Source organism: Saimiri boliviensis, chromosome 1 (genome assembly GCF_048565385.1).
Source record: "Saimiri boliviensis isolate mSaiBol1 chromosome 1, mSaiBol1.pri, whole genome shotgun sequence".
NCBI lineage: Eukaryota > Metazoa > Chordata > Mammalia > Primates > Cebidae > Saimiri > Saimiri boliviensis.
This window is the reverse complement of record NC_133449.1, coordinates 125,961,157-125,985,566: the sequence shown is the minus strand read 5'-3', so window position 1 is coordinate 125,985,566 and position 24,410 is coordinate 125,961,157. Positions and strand designations below refer to the sequence as shown.

Here is a 24,410-nt window from a genome sequence, read left to right as displayed (position 1 = left end):
TCCAGTCATTTTTGCTTTACACCTTAAGAATGGTGATATTCTTCCAATTTGATCAATTTCTGATTCCAACATTTGATCCTACTAATGGCTACTGGGTGAAGCCAAAACCTCAAAATTTATGGTCTCCATTACTGCATGCCATATTGGGATATATCAATTAAAAGGTAAAACAGCCCTTTTGTGTTTTTAGAAGGAAGTGGAAGTATTCCACATTAAAAAAAAAAAAAAAAAGAAAAAAACCTCTGATCACCAAATCTATAAAAGGAAAACTGTCAAATTCATATCCCCACTGTTTCCATTACTACTGTGCTCAAAGTCCATTATCTTTTCTACGAATAATTGAGTAAAAAAGATGTCCATTGGAATCCTGAATTTGTTCCAATCTTATCTTGCTGAAAGTGGTAGAATGTATTAGGAAAATACTTGACCTTCAATTTTTTTTTTTTTTAATTCAGAACTCCCAGAGACAGTCATCAGCCAAAAGTTTGCCAAGTCTCTTTTATTTTCTACTTGACATTTAGCAGTATCACATATTATCCACACCCATAGATTCTGTTACGTGTTTTTCCTCAAGTTGCTTTCAAAAGTCCACACATCAAGTCTTCCCTGCCATTTATCTGCTCTAGGGTGAACAGAGTAATAGGGTTGTTAGTAGGTTGGGAAGGGTCTGTTTGGTCATTCAGCTTCTGAAATCTGACTTGAACTTCCAGAGGAAATTCATCTCAATCCACTGGGATTCACAGAGAACAATCTAATTCCAGACAGCCTTTCAGAACCAAGTCCTTTTCTGAGCTTCACCCTAAGCAAAAAGCAAAAGAATGCAAATGCCTAGAGTCAAGGTCATCTAGTGCCTACCCTTCAATAAACATAAAAATATAGGACTGGGCCTAGGGAAGAGTTTTGGGAGTCAGGAAGTAAAGTTCAGCAATGGGGATCATGTTAAGGCAGACCTTAAATATTCAGGTAATTTTTCACCAAACAGGGAGCTAGTTTAGGTCTTGAGAAAGGCAATGATGGGCAGAAAGGGGTCATTTGCAAAGACTGGCTTAGTAGTAATATGCAAAATGTAACCATGACAGAGGCTCTTGGTATTAACCAACTATCCAGGTGCTTGTTTACTTTCCTAGTTTCCAGGTGCTGGGCTCTGGCTTATTAGATGTGGACAAAAGTGATGTTAAGCCTGGGTCTAAAAAAATATCCTACAAATTCCTCTAGCTTTCTGTTCCTCCCTTGTGGTAACTTTGGAAGCCAGATGTTCCAAATAATGAGGGTAAAATGAGACAGATTAGTTCCCGTCAAGTTTTAAGGGAGACACAGCTCTCTGTGGGCTTGTTACTGTATCATAGCACATCCTTCTTCAGTAATAAAGCAGGAGGAACTGGAATTAGGAAGCTACTGCTGCCAGGAGTGGGAGCTAGGGATGATAAAAGTACAAGCTGGGCTATGAATTCAGAGAAAGTATATGAATCTAAGAGGTATTTTGAATGGAGAGAATTTGGTAAGCAGAAAAGTCATTCACTCAGATAAATATTTATTGAGCACCTATTAGCAAGGCACTGTGTGAGATACAAAGACCTGTAAGTCAACCTCCAAGTGCTTACAATCTAGTTGAGAAGACAATACACATAAATTATAAAACAAGGAATCAAGCATAATGGTAAAGAGAATAGACTTTGAAGGTGGACCTGTTTTCAAGACCTGGCATCACCTCCTACCAGCAGGGTCACCTTGGGCAAGTGATTTAATTTCCCTAAACCTCAAGAGTGCTCATCTGTAGATGAAGATGGTAAGAGTACCTACTTCATAGGGTTGGTGACAGGATCAATTAATCTACTTACTGTAAAACCCTTAGCTGAGTCTTTACCCCACTGTAAGCACTCAGTAAGTGCTAGCTACTAGCAGTGGAAGAAAGAGATCTAAAAACTGGGACACAAGAGAACAAGGTTAGTGCCCCAAAAAGCTCCAAGACAGAGGGACTAAGCCATCAAAACAACTGTTCTGAAAAAAACGTGCTGCTATGATGCTGTTGTGCCTTTCCCTCCAGATACTTAAAGTGCAGTGATACCTAGGGCCTAGGTTCCCACAAGAGGTATGCCTCCTCCTAACATCTATCCTATTGTCGGACAAGCCTCTTCAAAATTTTGAATCTGGAGAGTCATTTCCATGGCCTCCCTTACAGTTCTACAACACGGCAGGAAGGGAGTGCTTATTAAATACTCTGGCGCAGAAGCAGGACTGGACAAAGGCAGCCAGAGTGGGTAGAATGAGCAAATAGCGGCTTTAAGACAGAGGAAACCTATCTCAAATTTGTGCAGAAGTTCTTGCCTAGTCCAGGCTTTCGCCCAACTCAGTCTATTCCCTGTTTGGCATAACGCCGTTGATGTTGAATAACTGATGATTTTGAACTGAAAACTTTGCCACACACGCTGCATTCAAAGGGCTTCTCTCCCGTGTGGACACGCTGATGCCGTGTGAGCCGGCAGCGCTGGCTGAAGGCTTTCCCGCACTCACTGCACTCATATGGCTTGTCTCCAGTGTGGATCTTCTGATGCTGTGTAAGGGACGAGCGGTCAAAGAAAGCTTTACCACACTCGTTACACTGATAGCGAGGGTCCCCAGTGTGAGCTTTCTGATGTCTATTCAGTGACGAGACACCATAGAAAGCTTTCCCACACTCATTACACTCGTAAGGCTTCCTGCCAGTGTGGATTAGCTGATGGCGAGTAAGAATGCTTTTCTGGCTAAAGGCTTTCCCACACTGATGACATTCATAAGGACTTTCTCCAGTGTGAATTCTCTGGTGTCGAGTAAGGGATGAACGGTCAAAAAAGGCTTTTCCACACTCGTTGCACTGAAAGGGCTTCTCTCCAGTGTGAATTCGCTGATGCACAGTTAGGGACGAGCGGTCGAAGAAGGCTTTTGCGCATACGCTGCACTCGTAGGGGCTCTCCCCAGTGTGCGACATCAGATGTCTGCTGAGGCTGCTTCTGTGGCTGAAGGCTTTCCCACACTCGTGGCAGTCGTAGGGCTTCTCCCCAGTGTGAGTCCTCTGATGGCGGGTGAGGGATGAGTGGTCAAAAAAAGTCTTTCCACAGTCACTGCATTCCTGCTGTCTCTCTTTAGTGGGAATTTCCTTGGGGAGGGCAGACACTCGCCGTGAGCCTTTCTCCTGGGAGAGGGATTTCTTATGAGTCTCCCCTGTAGGGCTTTTCTTTTCTGTTCCCATCCTGCCATCGGGTGCATGAACTTCAAATTTAGGACACAGAGGACTTTGCCTTCCAAGACTTTCCCTCAACAATCCTTCTGCTTTTTCTTCTGAAGCATCATAAATCTCAGGCTTAGTTTCCCAGTCTGGAACAAACAGAAGACAGATGCCATTTTTTACCCTAGGCCAGGAAATTAAAATTAGAGCAGAAGGAAGAGATGTTCCAATGAGTCTGAAAGTAATGTATGGTCACTGCATTGCTTGCTCCCACAGATAGTCTTACGCTGCAGGAAGGGACCGAGACCTGGGGATGAAGAAGGTGGCAGGGAACAGAATGGATGATGGACACCTCAAAAAACAGGAGAACCAGTGGGAGCATGGCCAGGACAATTAGGAGAGCAAGCCGAATGGACAGGACAGTGCTCGATAGAAATAGCAAAGTGTGAGTGGGCAATGTTACAGACATGAGAAAGTAACACTTGGTGAATATAGATGAATAATATGTTAAGATATAGAGGGAAAAAAATGAAAGCTGGTGGATGATATACAATAAATAATAAAGCAGAAGACTTGAACTTGAGAGAAAGGTGATACCTGGTATTTCCCCCATCACCCAAATAACCAACAAAAAGCCAAAGAAAACTCCATCCTGTCCTGTTCACACTCAGTTACCTAGAGAGAGACTCTTTGGCCATTCTGTCTCCTCAGACCCATGAAGATCTACCATCCATGCCTCGTCCCCTCTCTTCAATTGGAAAATCGTATCAGGTTGAGGAACTGGAAGGCCTGCTCAAAGAGAAAGAAACAAAGCAGATGGCTGTATGTGATGAAAATAGTATCACTCTCCCAAAGCTCAATCCCAGCCTCTTAAGTCTTTTTTGTTGTTGTTGTTGTTGAGATAGCAACTTGCTCTGTCACCCAGGCTGGAGTGCAGTGGCCTGATCTCAGCTCACTGCAACCTCCACCTCCCAGGTTCAAGCGATTCTCCTGCCTCAGCCTCCCGAGTAGCTGAAATTACAGGCGGGTGCCATCACACCTGGCTAATTTCTATATTTTTAGTAGAGATGGGGTTTCGCCATGATGGCCATGCTGGTCTCGAACTCCTGACTTCAGGTAATCTGCCTGCCTCGGGTTCCCAAAGTGCTGAGCCACTGTGCCTGGCCACAGCCTCTAATCTTTTAGGAAGAAAATGCAAAAGGCAGAATGCACAGGCCATGAATGCAGAGTCCAAAGCAGAGGAACCCCTAGACTGAGGCCAGGACTGAGGCTATAAAAGGAGCAAGTGGCACAAGGTCAGAAAGTTGAGAGAACCTGTGTGAATTCACGTGTTTATTCTGCCCTGTGAAGTGAATGGGAAGCTCCTGGTGTTAGCACTGGTAGGATGAAGGTCGTTGGCTTAGGGGAGATAAGAATGAAATTAAGTCACTGAGTAAAAAAGTATATCAAACCTGCCCATTTCTGTTTGTGTCTTTGCCTTGAGCATTATGCTTTCACTGAAACAAGTCCTGGTTGTAAGACTGTACCTAAAACAATTTTAGGAAAATTAGAAGTGTATATAAGTAAAAAGAAAAATCAGCTTGCATATGGCGTATTCATTTTCTTTCTATTAATTATGATATTAAAAGATAGCTATAGATACATTATGTTAAAAACTAGGTAATAAGGCCTGGCACAGAGGCTCACGTCTGTAATCCTAGCACTTTGGGAGGGCGAGATGGGCAGATCACCTGAGGTCAGAAGTTCGAGACCAGCCCAGCCAATGTGGTGAAACCCTCTACTAAAAATACAAAAATCAGCAAGGCGTGGTGGCTCATGCCTGTAATCTCAGCTACTTGGGAGACAGGCACAAGAATCGCTTGAACCAGGAAACAAAGGTTGCAGTGAGCCAAGACCGCACCACTATACTCCAGTGTAGGCAACGGAGTGAGACTTTTCTCAAAAAAACAAAAACAAAAACAAAAACAAAAAACTAATAATGAAATGATGCTGATTTGTAAACTTTTTTTCATGAGAATAAATTTAAAATACTATTTCAGTCAGCACTGATCTACCTCACCATTGTAATGGCTACAGGATATCACATTGTATGAGATGACATAATTATTTAATGAACTCCATTATAGACATTTAGAGCATTTTTAATGTTTTGCTATTAACAAACAACAGTGTGATGAACATCTGTGCATACTATGGACTGCCGTCCTGGTATTTCCTTAGGATAAATTCCCTGAAGTAAATCTATCCATTTTTGGTTATATTAAAAAATAGATCCTAGAAAGAGGCTTGGGCTCTAAACTTCCCTTTCGTTGAGGCCCCAACTTGGGAAAGAGGCACTTTTTTTTGGGCCCAAGGATCATCTACCCTGGCTTTTACGTGAATTCTCCGTTGACAAAACGGCCACACCTAGCATCTCCCTGTGGCTCTCTGTCTCTGACCTCAGGGGTTCTATTTTCCTCAATATGTTATCTGCTAAAGCCTGTAACAGATGCTCAGCCATCTTGTTTGATGCCTCCTGAACATTCAGTTCTGTTTGGGAGACAATTGGGCCTTATTAGGTTAATCTGGGGGGTGTTAGCACTTACTTTTTGACCTGCCTTGTATGAAATCTGCAATGTGACTTCTTTTGCTGCCATCTGCTGCTTATTTTAAGCCAGGTTCTCAATCTGGGCACTCTCTCAGCTTCTCCAACTCTGCTTGTGAAGCTCAAGTTCTTATAACCTCCAGGAGCCCAACTTTACTTTTCACTAACACCAGAATCAGCAGTGACTCTTAACTTTCTCTTTGTCACACAAGTCTCTATAATTACAAAGTGTCTTCTGTGAGCATCTAAGACTGTACCTAAGACATATTCAAAATCAAACATATCTCTGGTGACCTCAGAGGCATAACCCTGTATTCCAACAAGATGGCCCCCTGCCCCAGTGCACACTCATCTGGGTGAGCCGAGTTACCCGGCTGCGGAGTTACCTGGCTGGCGAGTTGGGAGAAGGACTGGCCATATGGAGTTCAGCCTCTTCTGCCCGCCCCTCTGGAGAGCCAGCTCCCTGCGTCTAACACACGTTCTGCTCCATCCCTCAGCCCTCACTGACCCTCCCTCCATTTTGCCGGGGCAGGTTGCTGAGTGAGAGAGCCTATGGTTGTCCAGCACTGCCCACGCTGGGGAGGCATGTCTGTCCAATGCTGGGGTTCAGTATGGAGCCTTGTGTTGCTGTACTCTAATGCCACACCTTTTGACTCTTACCTGTTAGGGATGGAGCTGTGCTGCTTCAGAAAACCCCCTCCGCACAGGATGACCACCACCCCCTCGCAGCTGCATTCCTGAACCCCTGAATCCCTACCTAGGCACCACATCAAGGCTGCCAGACGTGCTACAATTAAGCAAAGCCTAATTACAGCTATCAGGACGGCAATTCCTGCTTGACACCCACCTGTAAAAGATTCTGGTTTCAGTCTTTTTAAAAGACTGCCGCCACAAAAGTCACAGGATGATGTATTGTAGGTCTGTTGCAAGTTAACAAACTATCTCTGTGCCTGTTACCTGAAACCCCCTTATGGTCCCCTTATCCCATATAAACCACTCATTTTGTAAGCTCGGGGCTGCTGCCTCCTCTGAGCAGCCCGGCAGGTTAATAAACTTTCTTGCCGGACTTTGGGTCTATTCCCCTTTTCTCGGCTACCCTTATATTACCTTGTCTCTCAGGTGGCTCAGAACTCAGGAGGGAGAAGAAAGGTATTATTCCTCAGCCCTCTCAGCCCCACATTAGCATAATACAGAACGTACCTCCTCATGGAGGCTCCCCTTACCCAGTGACACAACGCTCTTATAGTTCTCCAGCATCACCTCCTTGTAGAGGTCCCTCTGAATGGGGACCAGATGACTCCACTCTTCATCTGTGAAAACCACGGCCACGTCTTCGAATGTCACTGATTCCTGAAAATACAATCACCTTCTCCCTTACTCTTAACCCTTCTCTTTACTTGGACCAGACCAAAAATGTCAAAGATGACAGCCCTGGAAGATGCATGGTGGGAGGGAAGAAAAATAGTTCTGACTGAGTAGAGCTTTAAAGCACTTGGGAAAAGTGGCCTAATCACCCAAGACATGAAGCTCTTGGTCAGAATCTCACACCAGTATACTTACAGCTGAGTTTCTGAATATCAGACGCTTCTCTCAGACTTCTAAAAACAGCACAGAAGAAATCCTGTGTACCCTTCACCTGGCTCCCCTAAATGGCAACATTTTTCACATTTGCTTTATCTTTCTGTCTCTTTCTAGATGCACATTCTCCTATCTTTTTTCTTTTGTTTTTTTGAGACGTTTTGCTCGTTACCCAGGCTGGAGTGCAATGGCGCCATCTCGGCTCACCGCAACCTCCGCCTCCTGGGTTCAGGCAATTCTCCTGCCTCAGCCTCCTGAGTAGCTGGGATTACAGGCAAGTGCCACCATGCCCAGCTAATTTTTTGTATTTTTAGTAGAGACGGGGTTTCACCATGTTGACCAGGATGGTCTCGATCTCTTGACCTTGTGATCTACCCGCCTCGGCCTCCCAAAGTGCTGGGATTACAGGCGTGAGCCACCACGCCCAGCCTCTTATCTTTTTTCTAAACCTCTTGGCGAACTTGGCAACATCATGTGTCTTTAATCCTATATATTTGTGTGTATTTTGTAAAAACAAGGACATACTGTGGTTATAATCACAGTATAACTAGGAGAAAATAGCACTGATTTTATACTATTATTATCTAATCTACAATCTTACTTAAATTTCACCAATTGTCTTTGTTGTTTACAAATCCTTAGAATAACGGTACTGATCAGATCATCTGTAGGATCCCTCTCATTTCATTCTAAAGCTCTGTGATTCTATAAGATTGCATCTCTGTACCTCCACTTCTAAAACCTCAGATGAGTCTCCTGTGTGTCCACAGAAGTTCTAGGCCAGGGTGCAGAATTCACAACTCTGCCCTTGGGCAGGAATGGAACAAGCCACATGTCTCTAGCACATGAGACTCTTCAGGGTTCTTACCACCCCCACAGAGGTGCTCTACAGCGTGTATTACACACCCCAGCCTAGACCATACTCCCTGGAACACTGGGGCCTCTTCTCAGTCCACACATGAATGTCCCAAAGGGACATTCAGAACCAGCCCACTATTCCCCAAACCTTCCAATCAGACCCTACCATTGGCTTCTAGGCAAAATCACTCACAGTGAAGGCTCCAACAGTTGTAAGCCTGGTGACAAGCTAATGGACACATGTTCAAGGCAAGAAAAGGTCACTGAAGGACACCTCAAGTCAAATGGGAAGGAAGTACTCCCTATGAAGTCCTTCATCTGCCTGGCTGGGTCTGGTCAAAGAGGTTCCAGGATAGAGAAACAAAAGTGGTTTTTCTTTTGATGAGTGGAGTATTTTGGAAACACAAAAGTCCACCTCACCTGGCATCTGGTGGTCAGAGACACAGCAGCCATTCTCTCCTGTGTGCTCTCTTTGTAGGCAAGGGCAGAGTCCTAATGAGGCAAAAGTATGGGGTGAGAAAGAAGGTATGAGAAAGACCAGTCCTATCACATAGTGTTTTGACCCATGAAGCACACACTAGGGGGATATGTCATTCTCAATACCTTACAAAAGGGCGTCAAAGTAAAGCAAGGCCAGGAACAACTCCAGGCCCCCACCCCCCAGAATTAGCACCAACAACCATGGAATTGTGAATTAGACCACAATGTGGTGCTTGTTTTACCATGACACTAGAGGCAGAGTTCTATTCCTAAGTCAAGAACTGTGTAAAATTCATACAGTATGTATAAACTCACATTCAATATTACCCTGAATCATTACTGGGCAAAAGCCATAAGCAATTTTGTAAATGACTACCTGGACAAGATACATCAAAGACAGTCTAGTCTCTTCAAAGGAAAGTTACCAAAGGACCTATGAGTGGGGTATTTTTGTTTTGTACCACGTGACCGTGTGTCTCATTCCTGGAGCCACACTGATTAGGCCTCAGGTGGGCAAGGCGTAGGTGACTAGTAGACTGAGATGTGACCTGGCTTGAAAAGATGACATCCTTCCTTGGAAATGAACTAAGAAATGTCAGGACAACTGGGTGATGAGCTGAGAGTATCATGAAGTTCCAAAGTAACCATGAGGATCGGGGAACCAAAGTTAACCAGAAGCAGAACCTGTGGGCATGTGGGAGGTACAAGGTAGAGAAAAGGTAATAATAGACCATGGGACCAGAAGCAGGCAGAAGGAAGCCAAGCACAGTCCTATTGGTGGTAAAACACTGAAGCAAAGACCTAAGAATTCCTGGGGAGGCTCCCACCTCGCCTAGCACCACCCACAGGCTCCCATTTCCATGCACACCAGCCTTATTTATTCATAGATTGCCATGAGACTCTAACTAATCTTAGGCTCTGTGCAAGACCTTATCACTAATTCCCTTTACTGGGATTAGGTAAGTCTCAGTTTTTCACAACTAAAAGTCTAATTAAAACAACAGGCCAGGCATGGTGGCACATGTCTGTAATCCCAGCACTTTAGGAGGCCGAGGTGGAAGGATCACTTGAGGCCAGGAGTTCTTGAGACCAGCCTGGGCAATATAGCAAGACCCTTGTCTCTACAAAAATACAAATTGTAAAAATAAGACGAGAGCATTAAATCACACATTTCTGGGATTTATGGTGGCTAGGAGATGGGGTGGTCCTGGTGAGGAGGAAGAAAAAGCATATTTGTGGTACACTGACCATTCTCCTACACTCAAGGGGATATGGTCATTGCTTCTTGTGACTTACTCATCCTTCTATTCAACCAGCATTTATTCAGCACCAACTACTTATGCCAAGCACCAAAGAAAACCTGTTAGATGCTGTCTTTGTCCTCCAGAAGCTTTGGCTTAGCAGACAGAACAATCAAGTAAATGAAATAATATTTCACTCCAGGATGGGTAAGTGCTGCAGAGATATGTACAGCAATCCATGAGAACACCTCAGAGGCTCACCTAACCCAGCAGGAAGGGATGGAGGGTGCAACACTGCAGCTTTCTCGACAGGAGTGGGATCTAAGCTAAGTTTTCATTTGTGGGAGGAGCTGGAACATTCTAAATGTTGAGGAAAAAAACGTGTTGAGGAATAAAAACACTCAAGTTTTTCAAAAAGGAGGAGGCAGGTCTTTACATGGAAAGGATTAACAACTAACATTAAAAAATTAGCTTAGAATGGTGGAAGTCTAGGCTGTGAGTAGTGCTGTGGGGAAAATGAGGCTGGAGAAGTAGGCAGTGGCCAGTTTCACTGAGGAGAGCTCTGCATGTCTTTCTCCACAGGCATGGAGATTACTGAAGGTGCTGGGCATGGACATGTCATTACCCACATCTGTGCTTTAGGAAAATCGCTGCGACTTGTAGCAAGGGCCTTGAAACATACTGTTTGACCCAACAATTCTCTCCTAGGAATTTATACTAAGAAAATAAGTAATAATATATACAAAGCTTTTTATGACTCATCATTAACCCTAATCTTTATTGACAGCTTTGTGCCAGGGCACTTCCTGAGCAGTTTACATGTATTATCTCATTTAATCTTTTCAATAATTTGAAAAGATTAAATTTTGAAATACCTTAAACATCTGGAGATTTGGTTAAATAATTTATGGTCCAGTCCACATATACAATGTAACACTATTAAACATTATCTTTTTTTTTTTTTTTAAACGGAGTTTCACTCTTGTTGCCCAGGCTGAAGGGCAGTGGCATAATCTCAGCTCACTGCAACCTCCGCCTCCTGGGCTCAAGCAATTCTCCTGCCTCAGCCTCCCATGTAGCTGGGATTACAGGTGTGCAGCACCACACCCAGCTATTTTTTGTATTTTTAGTAGAGACAGGGTTTTACCATGTTGACCAGGCTGGTCTCGCACTCCTGACCTCAGGTGATCTGCCCACTTTGGCCTCCCAAATTGCTGAGATTACAGGCATGGAGCCACCATGCCTGGCCTAAACATCATCTTAATAACAACTAGCATTATTGAGCATTTGCTATTTGCCAGGTATTGTGCTAAGTGCTTTTTATAAGGTTAATTTAACCTCATCCTCATAAATCAATAAGGTAGGCACTATTTTACAGATTAGGAAATTAAGGCTTTGTAAGAAGCAGAGGTAGAACTTGAACCTAGGTCTGCCAGGGAGCTTTTATCTTTTATGCTATAATGATTTATTTTCATGAAAAGATAGCCACATCAGTTACAGACCAATAGACTAGAACAGAAAATCCCAAAACACAGCCAAGCATTAGGGAAGCCTGATATATGACTGAGGTAGCATTAAAAGTCCCTGGGGAGAAGATCACTAGTGATAAACTGCAAACAATTTCAATGTCCATTAATCAGATAACGGATTTGTGAATATATACACATATACAAATATTATACATTATCTCATGTTGACAGAGATAAATTGCAAAAAAAATAATTACTGAGCAAAAAATAAGTTATAGGATGACTTACTGTATAATATTTACATAAAATTTAACAACAGGTAGATCACACCCACAAAAATCTATTAACATATGGGACAATAAGCACCAAATGTGTACATATCTGAGAAGAGGGGGAAAAAAAACTGGGGAGGGATACCCAGGAGACTTCAGCTTTATCTGTAATGCTTTGTTTCTTACAAAACAAAACAAAAAATCAACAACTGAAAACCAGCAAGAACGGCCAAGCACCTATCTGTAATCCCAGGCCTTTGGGAGGCCTGGGCAGGCAGATCACTTGAGGTTAGGAGTTCGGGACCAGCTTTGCCAACATGGTGAAATCCCATCTGTACTAAAAATACAAAAATTAGCCAGGCATATTGGTGCATGCCTGTAGTCCTAGCTACTCTGGAGGCTAGGGCAGGAGAATTGTTTGAACCCAGAAGGCAGAGGTTGCAATGAGCTGAGATCACACCACTACACTCCAACCTGGGTAACAGAGTGAGACTCCATTTCAAAAAAAAAAAAACCCACAAAGAATTTCAAAAAATAAGAATGCACAGTCTTAAAATTACATATTTGTACATGCACATAATTATAGAAAAAGGAAATACTAAAATGGAAATGATATTTGAGTAGTGAGATAAGTGATTTTTACTTTCTTACCATTTTTTATATATGTTTTTTCAACAAGAGTATGTCCTTATCTTGGTGTACAGAAAAAATAACAGGAAGGAAAGAGAGTGATGTGCAGAAAAGTTATAGTAGACCAGAGACTGCTATTCCTAGAAAGTTCTGCATGCATGCTGGCCCTTCGCTGGCAGCTAGAAACTTCGATTTTGAGAGGGTTCCCCAGATCCCTAAGAGATAATGGTGGTCTACTATGCCTAATTTGTGGAAACAATGTGGTTTATGGTGAACATCTGCTCTCCTATTGGAGGGTATGGAATTTTGGTATGTGTGAGGCAGACGGTGCCTATGTGACCAGCCTTCAATAAAAAAAACATGGGCTCTGAGTCTCCAATGAGCTTCCTTGAGCAGAGACATCACACTCATTGCTGTATTTTCATTGCTGGAGAAAAAAGTGTGCTCTGTGTGACATCTTATGGGAGAAAGAGAATAGATGCAAACCTATATATGGATTCCTTTACCTGGCCTGTCTTCTCCCCTTATGATCTGGCTGCATATCCTTGCAGGATCATCAGCATACTCTTAGCCAGAAATACAACTACAGGTCAAGCTGTGAGTCCTTCTAGTAAATCCCTAAACCTGGGGTGATCCTGGGGATCCCAACACAGGTGGCCACACCACAGTGAGTGGCTGTTGTGTGATGGGATTACAGGAAGGAAAGAATGGAGGTAAGTAGACTAGTGAGGATACTGTTGTAATAAGAAAGACGACGAACTGAGTGAAAGCTGTGAAAGCAGAAATAGAGGAAACTGCTGTCAAGCTATTAAGAACAGACAATATACTGGCCGGAATAAGAGGCCGAAGGTGATGAGAGCAAAGATGACGCCCAGGTTACCGATGGAGTGTGGATGACGATGTCGTTCACAGAGATAAGCAACAGAGAAGGAGGACTGAAGGGAAAACCAATGAGTACAGTTTTGGACATTCAGAATTTGAGCTGACCCCACATCTTTAAATAAGAAAACTCAGATGACTCTGGCTCCCACTAGCCAGATAAATAATAAAAATTATTACTGTTAAATAAAATAATTTGAACTTTAAAAAGCTATGCATTTCATACTCAAAATAGAAAAGTCAATATAAAATATGCCATAAAAGGTTATAAGGAAGGCAATGTTTGAGACTTTAGTTATATAAAAAGGCATTTTTTTCTATTAATTGTATGACTATTCATAAAGTATAGATGTACCCTTGAAATATATACTTGTATCTACTGATAGAAGTATGTAAAAAGAAATTTCTAATGCAAATAAACCAGGTAATTCCAGACACAGAACTACATACCCCAAAGGGAGAGGACTAATCACTACTGGGGCCACATGTAATTATCAGGTAGAAAGAAGAATAGGTGTTACTAACAATGAACCAACCTCTGGCTCCAAAGAGGCACGGTAACTGTGCAGACTTCATCCTTTCTCCCTTAGGAGATGAGCCCTACAGCTAAACTTATTAATCATAAGATAGAAATAAGGAACAAGTAAGTTTTCAAAAATGTTGAAGACCAGATCAATAGATATTTACCAGTCTGGCAGCGTTTAACTCTATTCTGTAACAGGCCTATCATATTCTTGGATGCTTCAGGATTTTCTGCTCTAGTCTGTTGGTCTGTTACCGATGTGGCTATCTTTTCATGAAAATAAATCATTATAGCATAGAGTTAAAAGTTACCAGACAGCTCAGAGTTATTTAACAATGAGTTCACACTGGCCAAGCAAAATTTTAAAAGAATATTACCTTGAGGGTGAATACCAATTTGTAAGAACTACATGAAAAGCAAAAACTTATTGGAAAAACAAGTTTAGCTAAGTATAAGCCAAAAACAAAAAACACCCCCCAACCTAACGGGGGGGCCGGGGGAAGGGGGAGAGATTAAGATTTGAATCTTGCTGGGAGGAGGCAGAGTGATATAAACACAAACAGAAACAAAGACATGTCATCAACAGAAACAAAGACGTGTCATCAATTGATAACCAGAGCCTGTCTTGCTTTGTCACCCAGGCTGGAGTGCAGTGGCACGACCTTTGGTCCCTGCAACCTCTGCCTTCTGGGTTCAAGCAATTCTCCTGCCTTAGCCTCCTCAGTAGCTGGGATTACAGGTGCCTGCCACCATGCCTAGCTAATTTTTGTATTTTTAGGAGAGACGGGATTTCACCGTGTTGGCGAGGCTGGTCTCAAACTCCTGACCTCATGATCTGCCCACCTTGGCCTCCCAAAGTGCTGGGATTATAAGTGTGAGCTGTGAACCACCACACTTGGCTCATGTTAAGAGTATTCTTTTCCTTTTTCGTCTGTTAAGATTCCTCCATCCCAAGAGGGTACTGCCTCTTCCTACCGGTGCTACTGCAGGAAAGTTTCGTAACCTCTGTCTCAGTCTGCCCGTTTACAAAACTGGAATAATGGAAGTACCTATTTCATGCAGTCATCTTGACGCTTAAATAGGGTAATACATGTAACTAACGCATTTAGAATAATGTGTTAAGTAAAGTTAATATAAACTAATGTAATCAGTAAAAATGTTATAATTCTAGGAAGGTAGAAATAATGAAAATATTACATTGAGTTGTTGCTATTTTAGAGTAGGTTTAAGTGTAGTGATAACACTGGAGTCAAAGTATTTGTATATGTTTGTCTAAAGCACTGGAGCTTTTTGAACAAATCAAACCATATCAGAAACTGCAGTCGAAGCTGCTCAGTGTTAAATGTGTAAAGACAATTTTCAAAGTTTTATTAGATTACCACTTTAATTAAACTGAGGACTGAACAAATTACAAATGGTGGTGAGCATATAAGCTCCCCAGGTATTAAACAACCAGTCGATATTCCCAAAGTGTTCCTCATCCATAGGTTCTCTGTCACGTAGACTTCACTCGCAGTCACTTCAGTAAGCCCACTGACACTGAAGACTTTCCAAGTCCACTAAACTCACACGGAGTTACTGCCAACCAAGAATCACCTCCTCTTCTGTGTTCTTTTCCTATCCTTCGGATCTGAGTATCACTGGAGAAATGTCCTCTAAATTCAGTCTATATCTTCAAATGAGCCCTTGACATTGTCCAAAAAGCCTTTATTACTCCCATCTTAGCTACACAGCTACTCCAAATCTCTCTTCTTTTCTACATAGCTATTCCAAACCTCCATGGCTACCATTCAATTTCCTTACAACTTTTGTCTTCTACTATACCGAAGATTCCTAGGAATGAATTTTAAGGGAAGCAGGGCTATATGGTAGAAAGCATTCCACAGGCATGGAATGATTAACTATGAAGCCTTAGGTGAGTTACTTAAGCCAATAGTTGACCCACAGTAGTTTAATACCTAATTCACAGAGTAGTTATAAATGGTGAGACCATTAATATAAAGCATGTATCATACAATTCATTCAACAAATAAAAGTTTTCTTCTTTTCCACTGCCCAATGCAATCCATCCACTCATCCCACTATTCAATGAGTAGGTATCAAGTAGCTGTTATATGCTAGGCAGCAAGATGTGTGAGGTCCCCAAGACAGAATGTCTGTCTCCAGGACTTTACCTTTGTGTCCTACACCCTATGTTCTACTTTTTTTTTCACTATTGCTTCCTCTCAGAATTTGTCCCCACACTTTCCAGTCTTTTTTTTCAGCATTTTCCACCCGACTAGCACTTTTTTTCGACATCTTCAAAGACATACAAGCCTCCTGTATCTGAAACCATTTTCACTGAATCCCATGACCACTTTCTAGCAAAACAGTTCTCATTTAGGCTTTCCTTTTCAAACTTTTTAGAGAGTAATACAAACATACGGACGCCACATCGTCACCACTTACTCTTCTCCAGTCCGTTTTTCAGCTTTTGACCCTCACATCTGAAATGGCATGCTTGAAAACTATCAATGCATTTCTTCTTCTTTTTTTTTTTTTTTTTTTTTTTTGAGACGGAGTTTCACTCTTGTTGCCCAGGCTGGAGTGCAATGGCATGATCTCCGCTCAATGCAACTTCTGCCTCCCCGGTTCAAGCAATTCTCCTGCCGTAGCCTCCCGTGTAGCTGGGATTACAGGCAGCTGCCATCATGCCCGGCTACTTTTTGTATTTTTGTAGAGATGGGGTTTCACTATGTTGACCAGGCTGGTCTTAAACTCCTGACCTCAGGTGATCTGCCCACCCAGGCTTCCCAAAGTGCTGAGATTACAGGCGGGAGCCACCGCGCCCAGCCTACCGATGCGTTTCTGATCTTATCTCTATTTCTGCAGCGTTTCACTGTTCTGACAAGCTTCTGATTGTTTGAGCGGTTACTGTAACTGCTATGTTACTACACTAGCCTTTTTTCCAGCCACTAAAATTGCTGTATCTCTTTGACTCGTTTTCCCCACTTTTGCCCTGGAAACATGGATGCTGCCCATGGCTCAGTCTTTGTACTTTCTTCTTTTTGCCATCCCTCAGAAAGTACATCCACATTCAGGGCTCCATTTTCCAATTCTACAGAGGTGGTCCCCATGTCCAGTAATTGTACTGTAATTTTACAATACAATTGTATTACAATTTTATGATACAACTGTATTGCATTCCTCCATCCTCACCCTGCATTTCCAAATGTCTGCAAACCTTGAATTAGGCATTCTGCCATCACCTGAAAACTATCTTTGGGCAATTCCCCACATCAACGCCTCTCCCTGGCTTTACATTTGTATCAGATGTTTTACTATTCTCCCAGGTGTCCCAAATTCAAACCCTTACCTCACTCTTTCCTCCCAAATCTAGTCACCAGGCTCTTTTGACTCTTTTTTTGCAATGTCATTTGTATCCTTCCCTTTCACTACCACCACCATAATTCAAGTCCACAACAGCTTATTTCAAAACTACAATACATTTCTAACTGGCTCTGCTACTGGTCCTTTCGTCTCTCTGGTCCTGAATGTCACCTCTCGAATAACTGTCCCCAAATAGTTTGATTAGTGTCAGTTCCTGGATCACATCTATACAAGCCACCTTGCCTACTGGGTGTTGTCCTGATTCTGAGTCCCGGGCCCTGGCTCCTAGCGTATCTTTTCTTCAACCTTGTCTACCACTGTTCCTGCATTTCTGTAAAAAATTATCTCCAGCTCAAATCTGCCTAACGCTCAGCTGCTGCTTTGGTGTTTTTTTCACTTCAAATCCATCCTCCTCCATGAAGCCCTCCTCCTCCATGAAGCCCTCCAGCACCAATGCGGAGGCCCAGGGCAGGGAGCTGAATTAGGCAATCTGAGGAGCTTTCTGGGAAAGAGGGAGCGGGTGGCACCCTAGATTTGGTGTCAACTCCGCCCGCGTTCATTAAGCACCCAATATGGAAAGAGGGAATGGGAGGGGCAGAGGAAGACTCCAAACTTCCAACCTAAAAGTCCGGGACCCGACAGACAATGGGTGCCCAGACCCCACGGGACACATGCACACACAGGGGTGGGTGCACAACTTTCCGTCCGCACTGGGACGTCGCGACACACGCTCTGCAGGCTAGCCTCGCCCGTGTCACCCCGTTCTGCTCCCACAACACCTCCCCACGGTTCTCACATCCCCGTCTCTCGGCTGCTGCGCTCACTCCGCTCCTTGAAAACACACACCCACAACCCTCACCTCCGGCACAGAGTGCTCGGGACCTGGGAAGACGGCGTCTCTTCAGGTCGGGAAAGCAATGCGCCTGCGCAAAGGGTCCTCGAGCCCGCCCTCCCAATCAATGCGTTGCCTTCGCAAAGACTTCATCTCCCAGAAGTCTCCGCGCCCGGCGCGCTATAATATGACGTACGAAAATCTGTGCAAACGCAAACTTCGCGTGGCTAACAAGAATCAACATGGCAGCGCGGTCGCGTTAGCGGGGAGAACGGGTTGTTGTAGATGTCTGGGAGACTTATGATCACCCTGAAGTACTGCCTGCGTCTGGTGTTGCATTCCTCCAGTCATCCGATGGGAGCGCCGTCCGCACGGAATGTGTCTCTCTGATGCTGGTGCCCAGTCCCCAGCCGTCTCGGGGACTAAATTGTATCTTCTGGCTTATTTCCGCTTCCGCTTATCCACTTTCGGGAATTTAATTCTGAAATTTTGGCCAGTGAGGCGCCGTTTGATTCTGAGCACTGGGTTGCGGTTCCGGGCAACGTCTGGGCGCGTATTTGCGTTGGAAGGAGAGAAGAGCCTAGGATACATACGTATTAACTGCAGCTGGGCCGACTCCCGACAGCTTGAGCGCACACCAGCCGGCCTTGGAGCCGCTGGAAGGGCCCTTGAGGCAAGCTGGAATCACCCGGAGAGCTTTAGACATTGATGCCTGGGGCCCAGCTGTGGAGCGAAAATTTGAAAAGAGCTGCAGGTGATTCTAATGTGTACCTAAAACTAAGAACCACTGAGCTACAGCTCAGGGAAGCCTGGAAATTACAAAGAATATGATAAAATCCTACTTCAGGAACAAAACTACACTTTTTTTTTTCCAGGTTAATCATGTATTAATGGTTTAGTTTTTTAAAGCTTTTGTGGGTACACAGCAGGTGTTAAACATTTATGGGCTACCTGAGATGTTTTGACACAGGCATGCAGTGCATAATCTCAATAGGGTAAATGGAATGTCCATCACCTCAAGCATTTATCCTTTGTTACAAACAATCCAGTTATATTCTTTTTTAAATGTACAATTATTGACCGTAGTTACTCCGATGTGCTATCAAATACTACACTATTTCTTATTCAATTTTTTTGTACTCATTAACCATCCCAACTCCCCCCTCCCCCGCCCCCACCCCTACCCGCAACCCTTCCCAGCCTCTGTTAACCATCTCCTGCTATTCGTCATCTCTGGAAGACTACACTTTCATTCAAAAAATCCAAATTGCTCACTATAAGCAAGGCAGGATTACAAATATGTCTAAGTTACTGCCCCAAATGAACTCTTGGTCCAGTGGAAAAATCAGACTGTAAAATCAATACAGATAGTATATTCTATAATTATGTCACATGCAACATAATATGAGAGTAGAATGAAGGACGCTATTAACTATGGCCAAGAAAGGAGTCCTATAACTGGTATACTGAAAGTAATTACTTTCTTAAGAAAAAAAAAGTGTGATCTAAACAGAATAGCACATGTAAAGGCATAGTCTAGCGTATGAAAGTGAAAAGAATTAGTAGCAAAATGAATGGCTTGCGGATGAGGTTTAGGGGCTTATAACTATCTTGAGGCCAGGTTGTGGCTGACTTTGTGTCATACTAAGGGGTTTGGACTTCTAGAAGATTAGAGCTTGATTAAAGTCACAACATCCAGAAGAGAAATATTTTTTTTTTATTTGCTTCTGCATGGTGGTTTTTATTATTTATTTAGCCTTATACTGAGGGTGGAAACAGATCCTGAAAGTGTTTCCTTGGAGAATATTCCCCACCCACTGGCAGGCCCTAGGCTTTGTCTTTACTGCTTCTGGGTAGCTGCCAAAGTGTAAGTTTATGTTCTCTAGGATTTAGCAGTCTAAAAGTCAGGTTTGTTGCTCAATTCTCAGAATTCTAGCTCTCATTTCATTTATTTTTTGAGACAGGCTCTGGCTCTGTCAGCCAGGCTGTAGTAATGCGGTGGCCTGCTCTCAGCCACTGGAACCTCCACCTCCTGGGCTCACATAGTCTTCCCATCTCAGCTTCGAGTAGCTGGGACTACAGGCATGCACCACCACGCCTGGCTAAGTTTTGTATTGTTTTTGATAGAGATGGGGTTTCACCATGCTGCCCAGGCTGGTCTCAAAGTCTTAGGCTCAAGCAATTCACCTTCTTCAGCCTCCCAGAGTGCAAGCATTATAGGCCTGAGCCACTGGCCCTGGCCCATTTCACTTTATTTTTTAAAATCTTTACAAATTCCTCATTTTCATGCGGGCTTACCAGTGTGTTTATAAAGATGTTTACAATTTTTCAGCATTTTTAGTTTTTTTATTAAGAGGGCTGTTTAGGCCATCTAATCTGCCATGTTACTGGGAAGATTAAGATAATTTTAACTGATTTTCTCAAAAGCATTAGCAGATGGAAGTTAAACAGCCAAGAAGTGACATACATCCATCTTGTTTAGAGTAAAACAGTTATCTCTTAGGCCCACGAGCTTGTAGGCTCTGTCAAATTGCAGGATGTTATGGCCATCTAATATTTAACACACCACTCCAAACTTAGTGGCTTAAAACAACACTTTTATTAGGCCAACACATTCTGTGGGTCAGGAACTTGGATGGGTACAACAGGGATAAGCACACAGGGATATGATCTGAATGTCCCCTCCAAATCTCATGTTGAGATGTAATCCCCAGTGTTGGAGATGGAGCCTGATGGGAGGTATTTGGGTGATGGGGGCAGATCCCTCATGGCTTGGTGCTGTCCTTGCAATAGTGACTGAGTACTCCTGAGATCTGGTTGTTTACATGTGTGGCACCTTCCCGCCCCCATCCCCCCAACTCTCTTTTGTTTCTGCTTTCGCCATGCAAAGTGCAAGCTCCTACTTCACCTTCCACAGTGAGTGAAAGCTCCCTAAGAGGCCTCCCCAGTAGCCAAGTAGATGGCAGTGCCTTGCTTCCTATACAGCCTGCAGAACCAAGATTAATCCATTAAACCTCTTTTCTTTATAAATTACCCAGTCTCAGGTATTTCTTTATAGCAGTGCAAAATGACCTAACACAGCTCATTTCTGGTTCCCTATTTCTGGATCCTCAATTGGGAAGACTGTATCTGGCACCCAGATTGGCACCCATGGCTAAGCTCAGCTGAGACTGTTGGCCAGAGTCCCCACATGTAGCCTCTCTTTCTGCTTGGATTTCTTCACAACATGGTGGCCTTGGGACAACCAGGCTTCTTACACCTCATTTCAGGGCTCCAAGAGTGTTCCAGTGAACAAGATAGAAGCTTCATGGCCTATTTTTTTTTAAAAGACAGTTTAAAAAAAAAAAAAGCTGTTGCCCAGGCTGGAGTGCAATGGTGCAATCTCAGCTGACTGCAACCTCTGCCTCCCAAATTCAAGCAATTCTCCTGCCTCAGCCTCCCGAGTAGCTGGGACTACAGGCATGTGCCGCCTTCCCGGCTAATTTCTCCATGTTGGTCAGGCTGGTCTTCAATTCCTGACTTCAGGTAATCTGCCTGCCTCGGTCTCCCAAAGTGCTGGGATTACAGGCATGAGCCACTGTGCCCAGCCACTTCATGGCCCTTTATGACCTAACACAAAAATCAGTAGTGTCACTTCTGCTATACTCTATTGGTTAAAGTAGTCCTTAGCCTACCCAAGTCCAACAGGAGGCACCATAGAGCCCACCTCTCAGAGGGAAGTACAATTGTCCCTTGATGCTCTTGGGGGATTGGTTCCAGAACCCCTTGCAAATCCATGGATGCTCAAAACCCTGATATAAAATGGCATGGTATTTGCATATAACCTACACGTATCCTGCAGTATACTTTAAATCATCTCTAGATTACTTATAATATTTAACACAATGTATATACTATGTAAATCATTGCTATACTTCACTGTTTTTTAATATTAATTTTTATTATTGCATTTCTATTTTTTTTCAAATATTTTTGATGTGTAGTTGGTTGAGTCCTCAGATGTGGAACCTGAAGATATGGAGGGCTGACTATGTCAAATAATTTGTGGCCATTAAAAAAAAAAAAAAAGACTTCCCTGTAGAATTTCAGCCTTCCTCTTTTATAAAAGTTTCTCTGGGAAAGAAGTGAGGTGCAGGGGAGTGGAATGTAGAAGAGAAGGATCAGTTGTAATGAGAGATTCTGCTGGTAGCTTTTCAGTGTCTGTATTTCAGTGGGGACTTTTGCTGTGCTTCATTGTTTTGCCTTTGTTTTCACCTCCTGAATTGCTGCCTGAGATGCTGTAGGTTGCTTCTTCCAGCCAGCTCTACTCCTTCCTGGATGCATTTTGCAGTTCCAGGACTCATCTTCCTGGCTACCCTTTGACCTTCACTCTCAGAGCATCTTTCTCTTTGCTGTTGCTACTTGGTACTCACTAACCAGCTCTCCAACTTCCCTCATCTCTTTCTCTGAAGAAGGTGTCTAAAAGCAGGTGGTGTTTTTAGATGTGGTACTTTCATAGAATGGCATGGGTTCTTAGTGATAAGTATTTTCAGTTTTACCACTTGGTCTATGAGGGAGGACATGGCTGATCTCCTAGCAAAGGATTTGGTTACTTAGCGGTAATATTCTTTGTTTTATACTACACTACCAGCTCTTATTCCTGAGGTGCATGTGTGTCATCTGGAAGCTGGGTGGTTGAGATGGAAGAGACATAATCAGGCACAATCTCACACTGTATCTGAAAATGTTGTTTCTTCTGATACTTAGGTCTGATTCCAGAGCAGACTAGCTATTCACCTCTGTGTTTTAGTTTAATATCTTTGTGCAAATTGGCTACCATTAGGCATCTTTAGTCCACCAGAGATGACTGTATATATCTAAGCGCTATTTGTGAGACAGTTACTATTTTTATCATGAGGTCCTTAGAGGGTGTGAATGATGGTCCTCTACCATCCCATGTTAGTTAAGGAAGCTCTGTTTGCCAAAGCACACAGAGGATGTCTAGAACTCTCTGCACTTCAGTTCTGCCTTACAAAAGCACCAGCCAGTCATCAACATTTTTCTTTCTTCTAATTAGTTCTTAAAACTTCTTTAGCTCTTTAGATTAGGATCAGCCATCTTCTTCAGGGTAGTGTGATTTAGAGAGATGCTCTTACTGTTTGCTTTTCCTGTAGATGAACTGGTTTATCAATATTGTTCTTAAAATATGATTAATCCTTTCTTTCTTTCCATCTTCCATGGTAATAGATTTTTAGTGAGGCACAAGAATAAACACTACATTTCTAGGCCAGGTGCAGTGGCTCATGCCTATAATCCCAGCACTTTGGGAGACTGAGGTGGGAGGATTGCTTGAGGCCAAAAGTTCAAGACAAGCCCAGGCAACATAGTGAGACCCTGTCTCTATGAAGGAAAAATTTAAAAATTAGAGGTGGGGCATGGTGGCTCATGCCTGTAATCCCAACAGGGAGGCCAAGGTGGAGGGATTTCTTGAGCCCAAGAGTTCAAGACAAGCCTGAGCAACATAATGAGACCCTGTCTTTACAAAATTAAAAAAAAAATTAGCTGGGCATGGTGGTAAATGCTTGCAGTCCCAGCTAATCAGAAGGGTGAGACAGGAGGATTGCTTGAACCCTGGAAGTCAAGACTGCAGTGAGCCAGTGTTCCTGCCACTGCACTCCAATCTAGGTGACAGCAAGACCCTGTCTCAAAAAAAAAATTAACTGGGCATGGTGGTGCACACCTGTAGTCCCAGCTACAGAAGGCTGAGGCACAGGACTGCTTGAGCTTAGGAATTTGAGACTTCAGTTAGCCATGACTGCACCACTGCATTCCAGCTTGGGTGACAGAACAAGACCCTGTCTCAAAACAAAACAAAACTACATTTCTCTGCAGCTAGATGTGACTGTTTTGGTAAATGGGAGGTAAGTGAATGGGTTGTATAGCACCTTCTAACAACCTTCCTTAAAGACAGCTGGCTTGGAATAAGAAGGAGTGTTGATACACATGACAACTTGGATGGTTCTCAAGGGCTTTTAACACTGAGTGAAAGAATCCAGTCTTAAAAGGTTAAAAACTGTATGATTTTATTTATGTGACATTCAGGAAAAAGCATTACTATAGGGACTACAGGGACAGGTAACAGAGCAGCGGTCACGGGTTGAGGTGGAAGAGGCATCTGACTGCAAAGGAGCAATAAAAGGAATGTTGAAAGTGATGGAGAGCCTATAGGTTCATGAGGACGAGCTCCACCAACAGTGCTTTGAGATCAAATGGCGCACAAGAGCACTGAGCAGGAGAGAAAATATTCCTGGGTAATAAATGTGCATTGTAAAGGACCTCTGGATCAAGATCTGTCCCAAAGGACAGAATGTAAGAGTGGGGAATTTCAGACATTGCAGCAGGCCCACAGGATGGGATCAGGGAAAGATGGTGCCCCTCAAATTCATCTGAAGTAGTTCCATCTCTAGTTTTGTTGAGCCATCAATGAGATGAAAATCTTTTCTCATTTATGCAT

At 43.2% G+C, this 24,410-nt stretch overlaps 1 protein-coding gene across 3 annotated transcripts; it reads right to left on the bottom strand.

The window, feature by feature from the left end:
• Positions 1-1,511: 1,511 nt before the first annotated feature.
• Positions 1,512-18,372, bottom strand: ZNF2 (zinc finger protein 2). 3 transcript variants are annotated; one of them, XM_003941249.4, is made up of 5 exons: positions 17,945-18,370; positions 8,643-8,714; positions 7,010-7,136; positions 3,878-3,991; positions 1,512-3,351 (listed from the first exon to the last, which is right to left on the bottom strand). In XM_003941249.4, exons 2-5 carry the CDS (start codon positions 8,673-8,675, stop codon positions 2,348-2,350), a joined length of 1,278 nt encoding a protein of 425 aa, XP_003941298.1. In that variant the 5' UTR covers positions 8,676-8,714; positions 17,945-18,370; the 3' UTR covers positions 1,512-2,347. The 3 variants fall into 3 exon arrangements, with proteins under 3 accessions (XP_003941298.1, XP_074259590.1, XP_074259589.1); XM_074403489.1 differs by having other exon boundaries at positions 6,987-8,714; positions 17,945-18,372; XM_074403488.1 differs by lacking the exons at positions 7,010-7,136; positions 8,643-8,714; positions 17,945-18,370 and having other exon boundaries at positions 1,512-3,386; positions 3,878-5,938.
• Positions 18,373-24,410: the final 6,038 nt, after the last annotated feature.

Excerpts from the sequence above, each read along its gene's own strand:
- ZNF2 (XM_003941249.4), bottom strand. The coding sequence starts at position 8,675 with ATGGCTGCTGTGTCTCTGACCACCAGATGCCAG. Across the intron at positions 7,137-8,642 it reads CTCTGACCACCAGATGCCAG|GAATCAGTGACATTCGAAGA; the intron begins GTGAGGTGGACT and ends TTGTATTTTCAG. Across the intron at positions 3,352-3,877 it reads GCCAAAGAGTCTCTCTCTAG|ACTGGGAAACTAAGCCTGAG; the intron begins GTAACTGAGTGT and ends TGTTTGTTCCAG.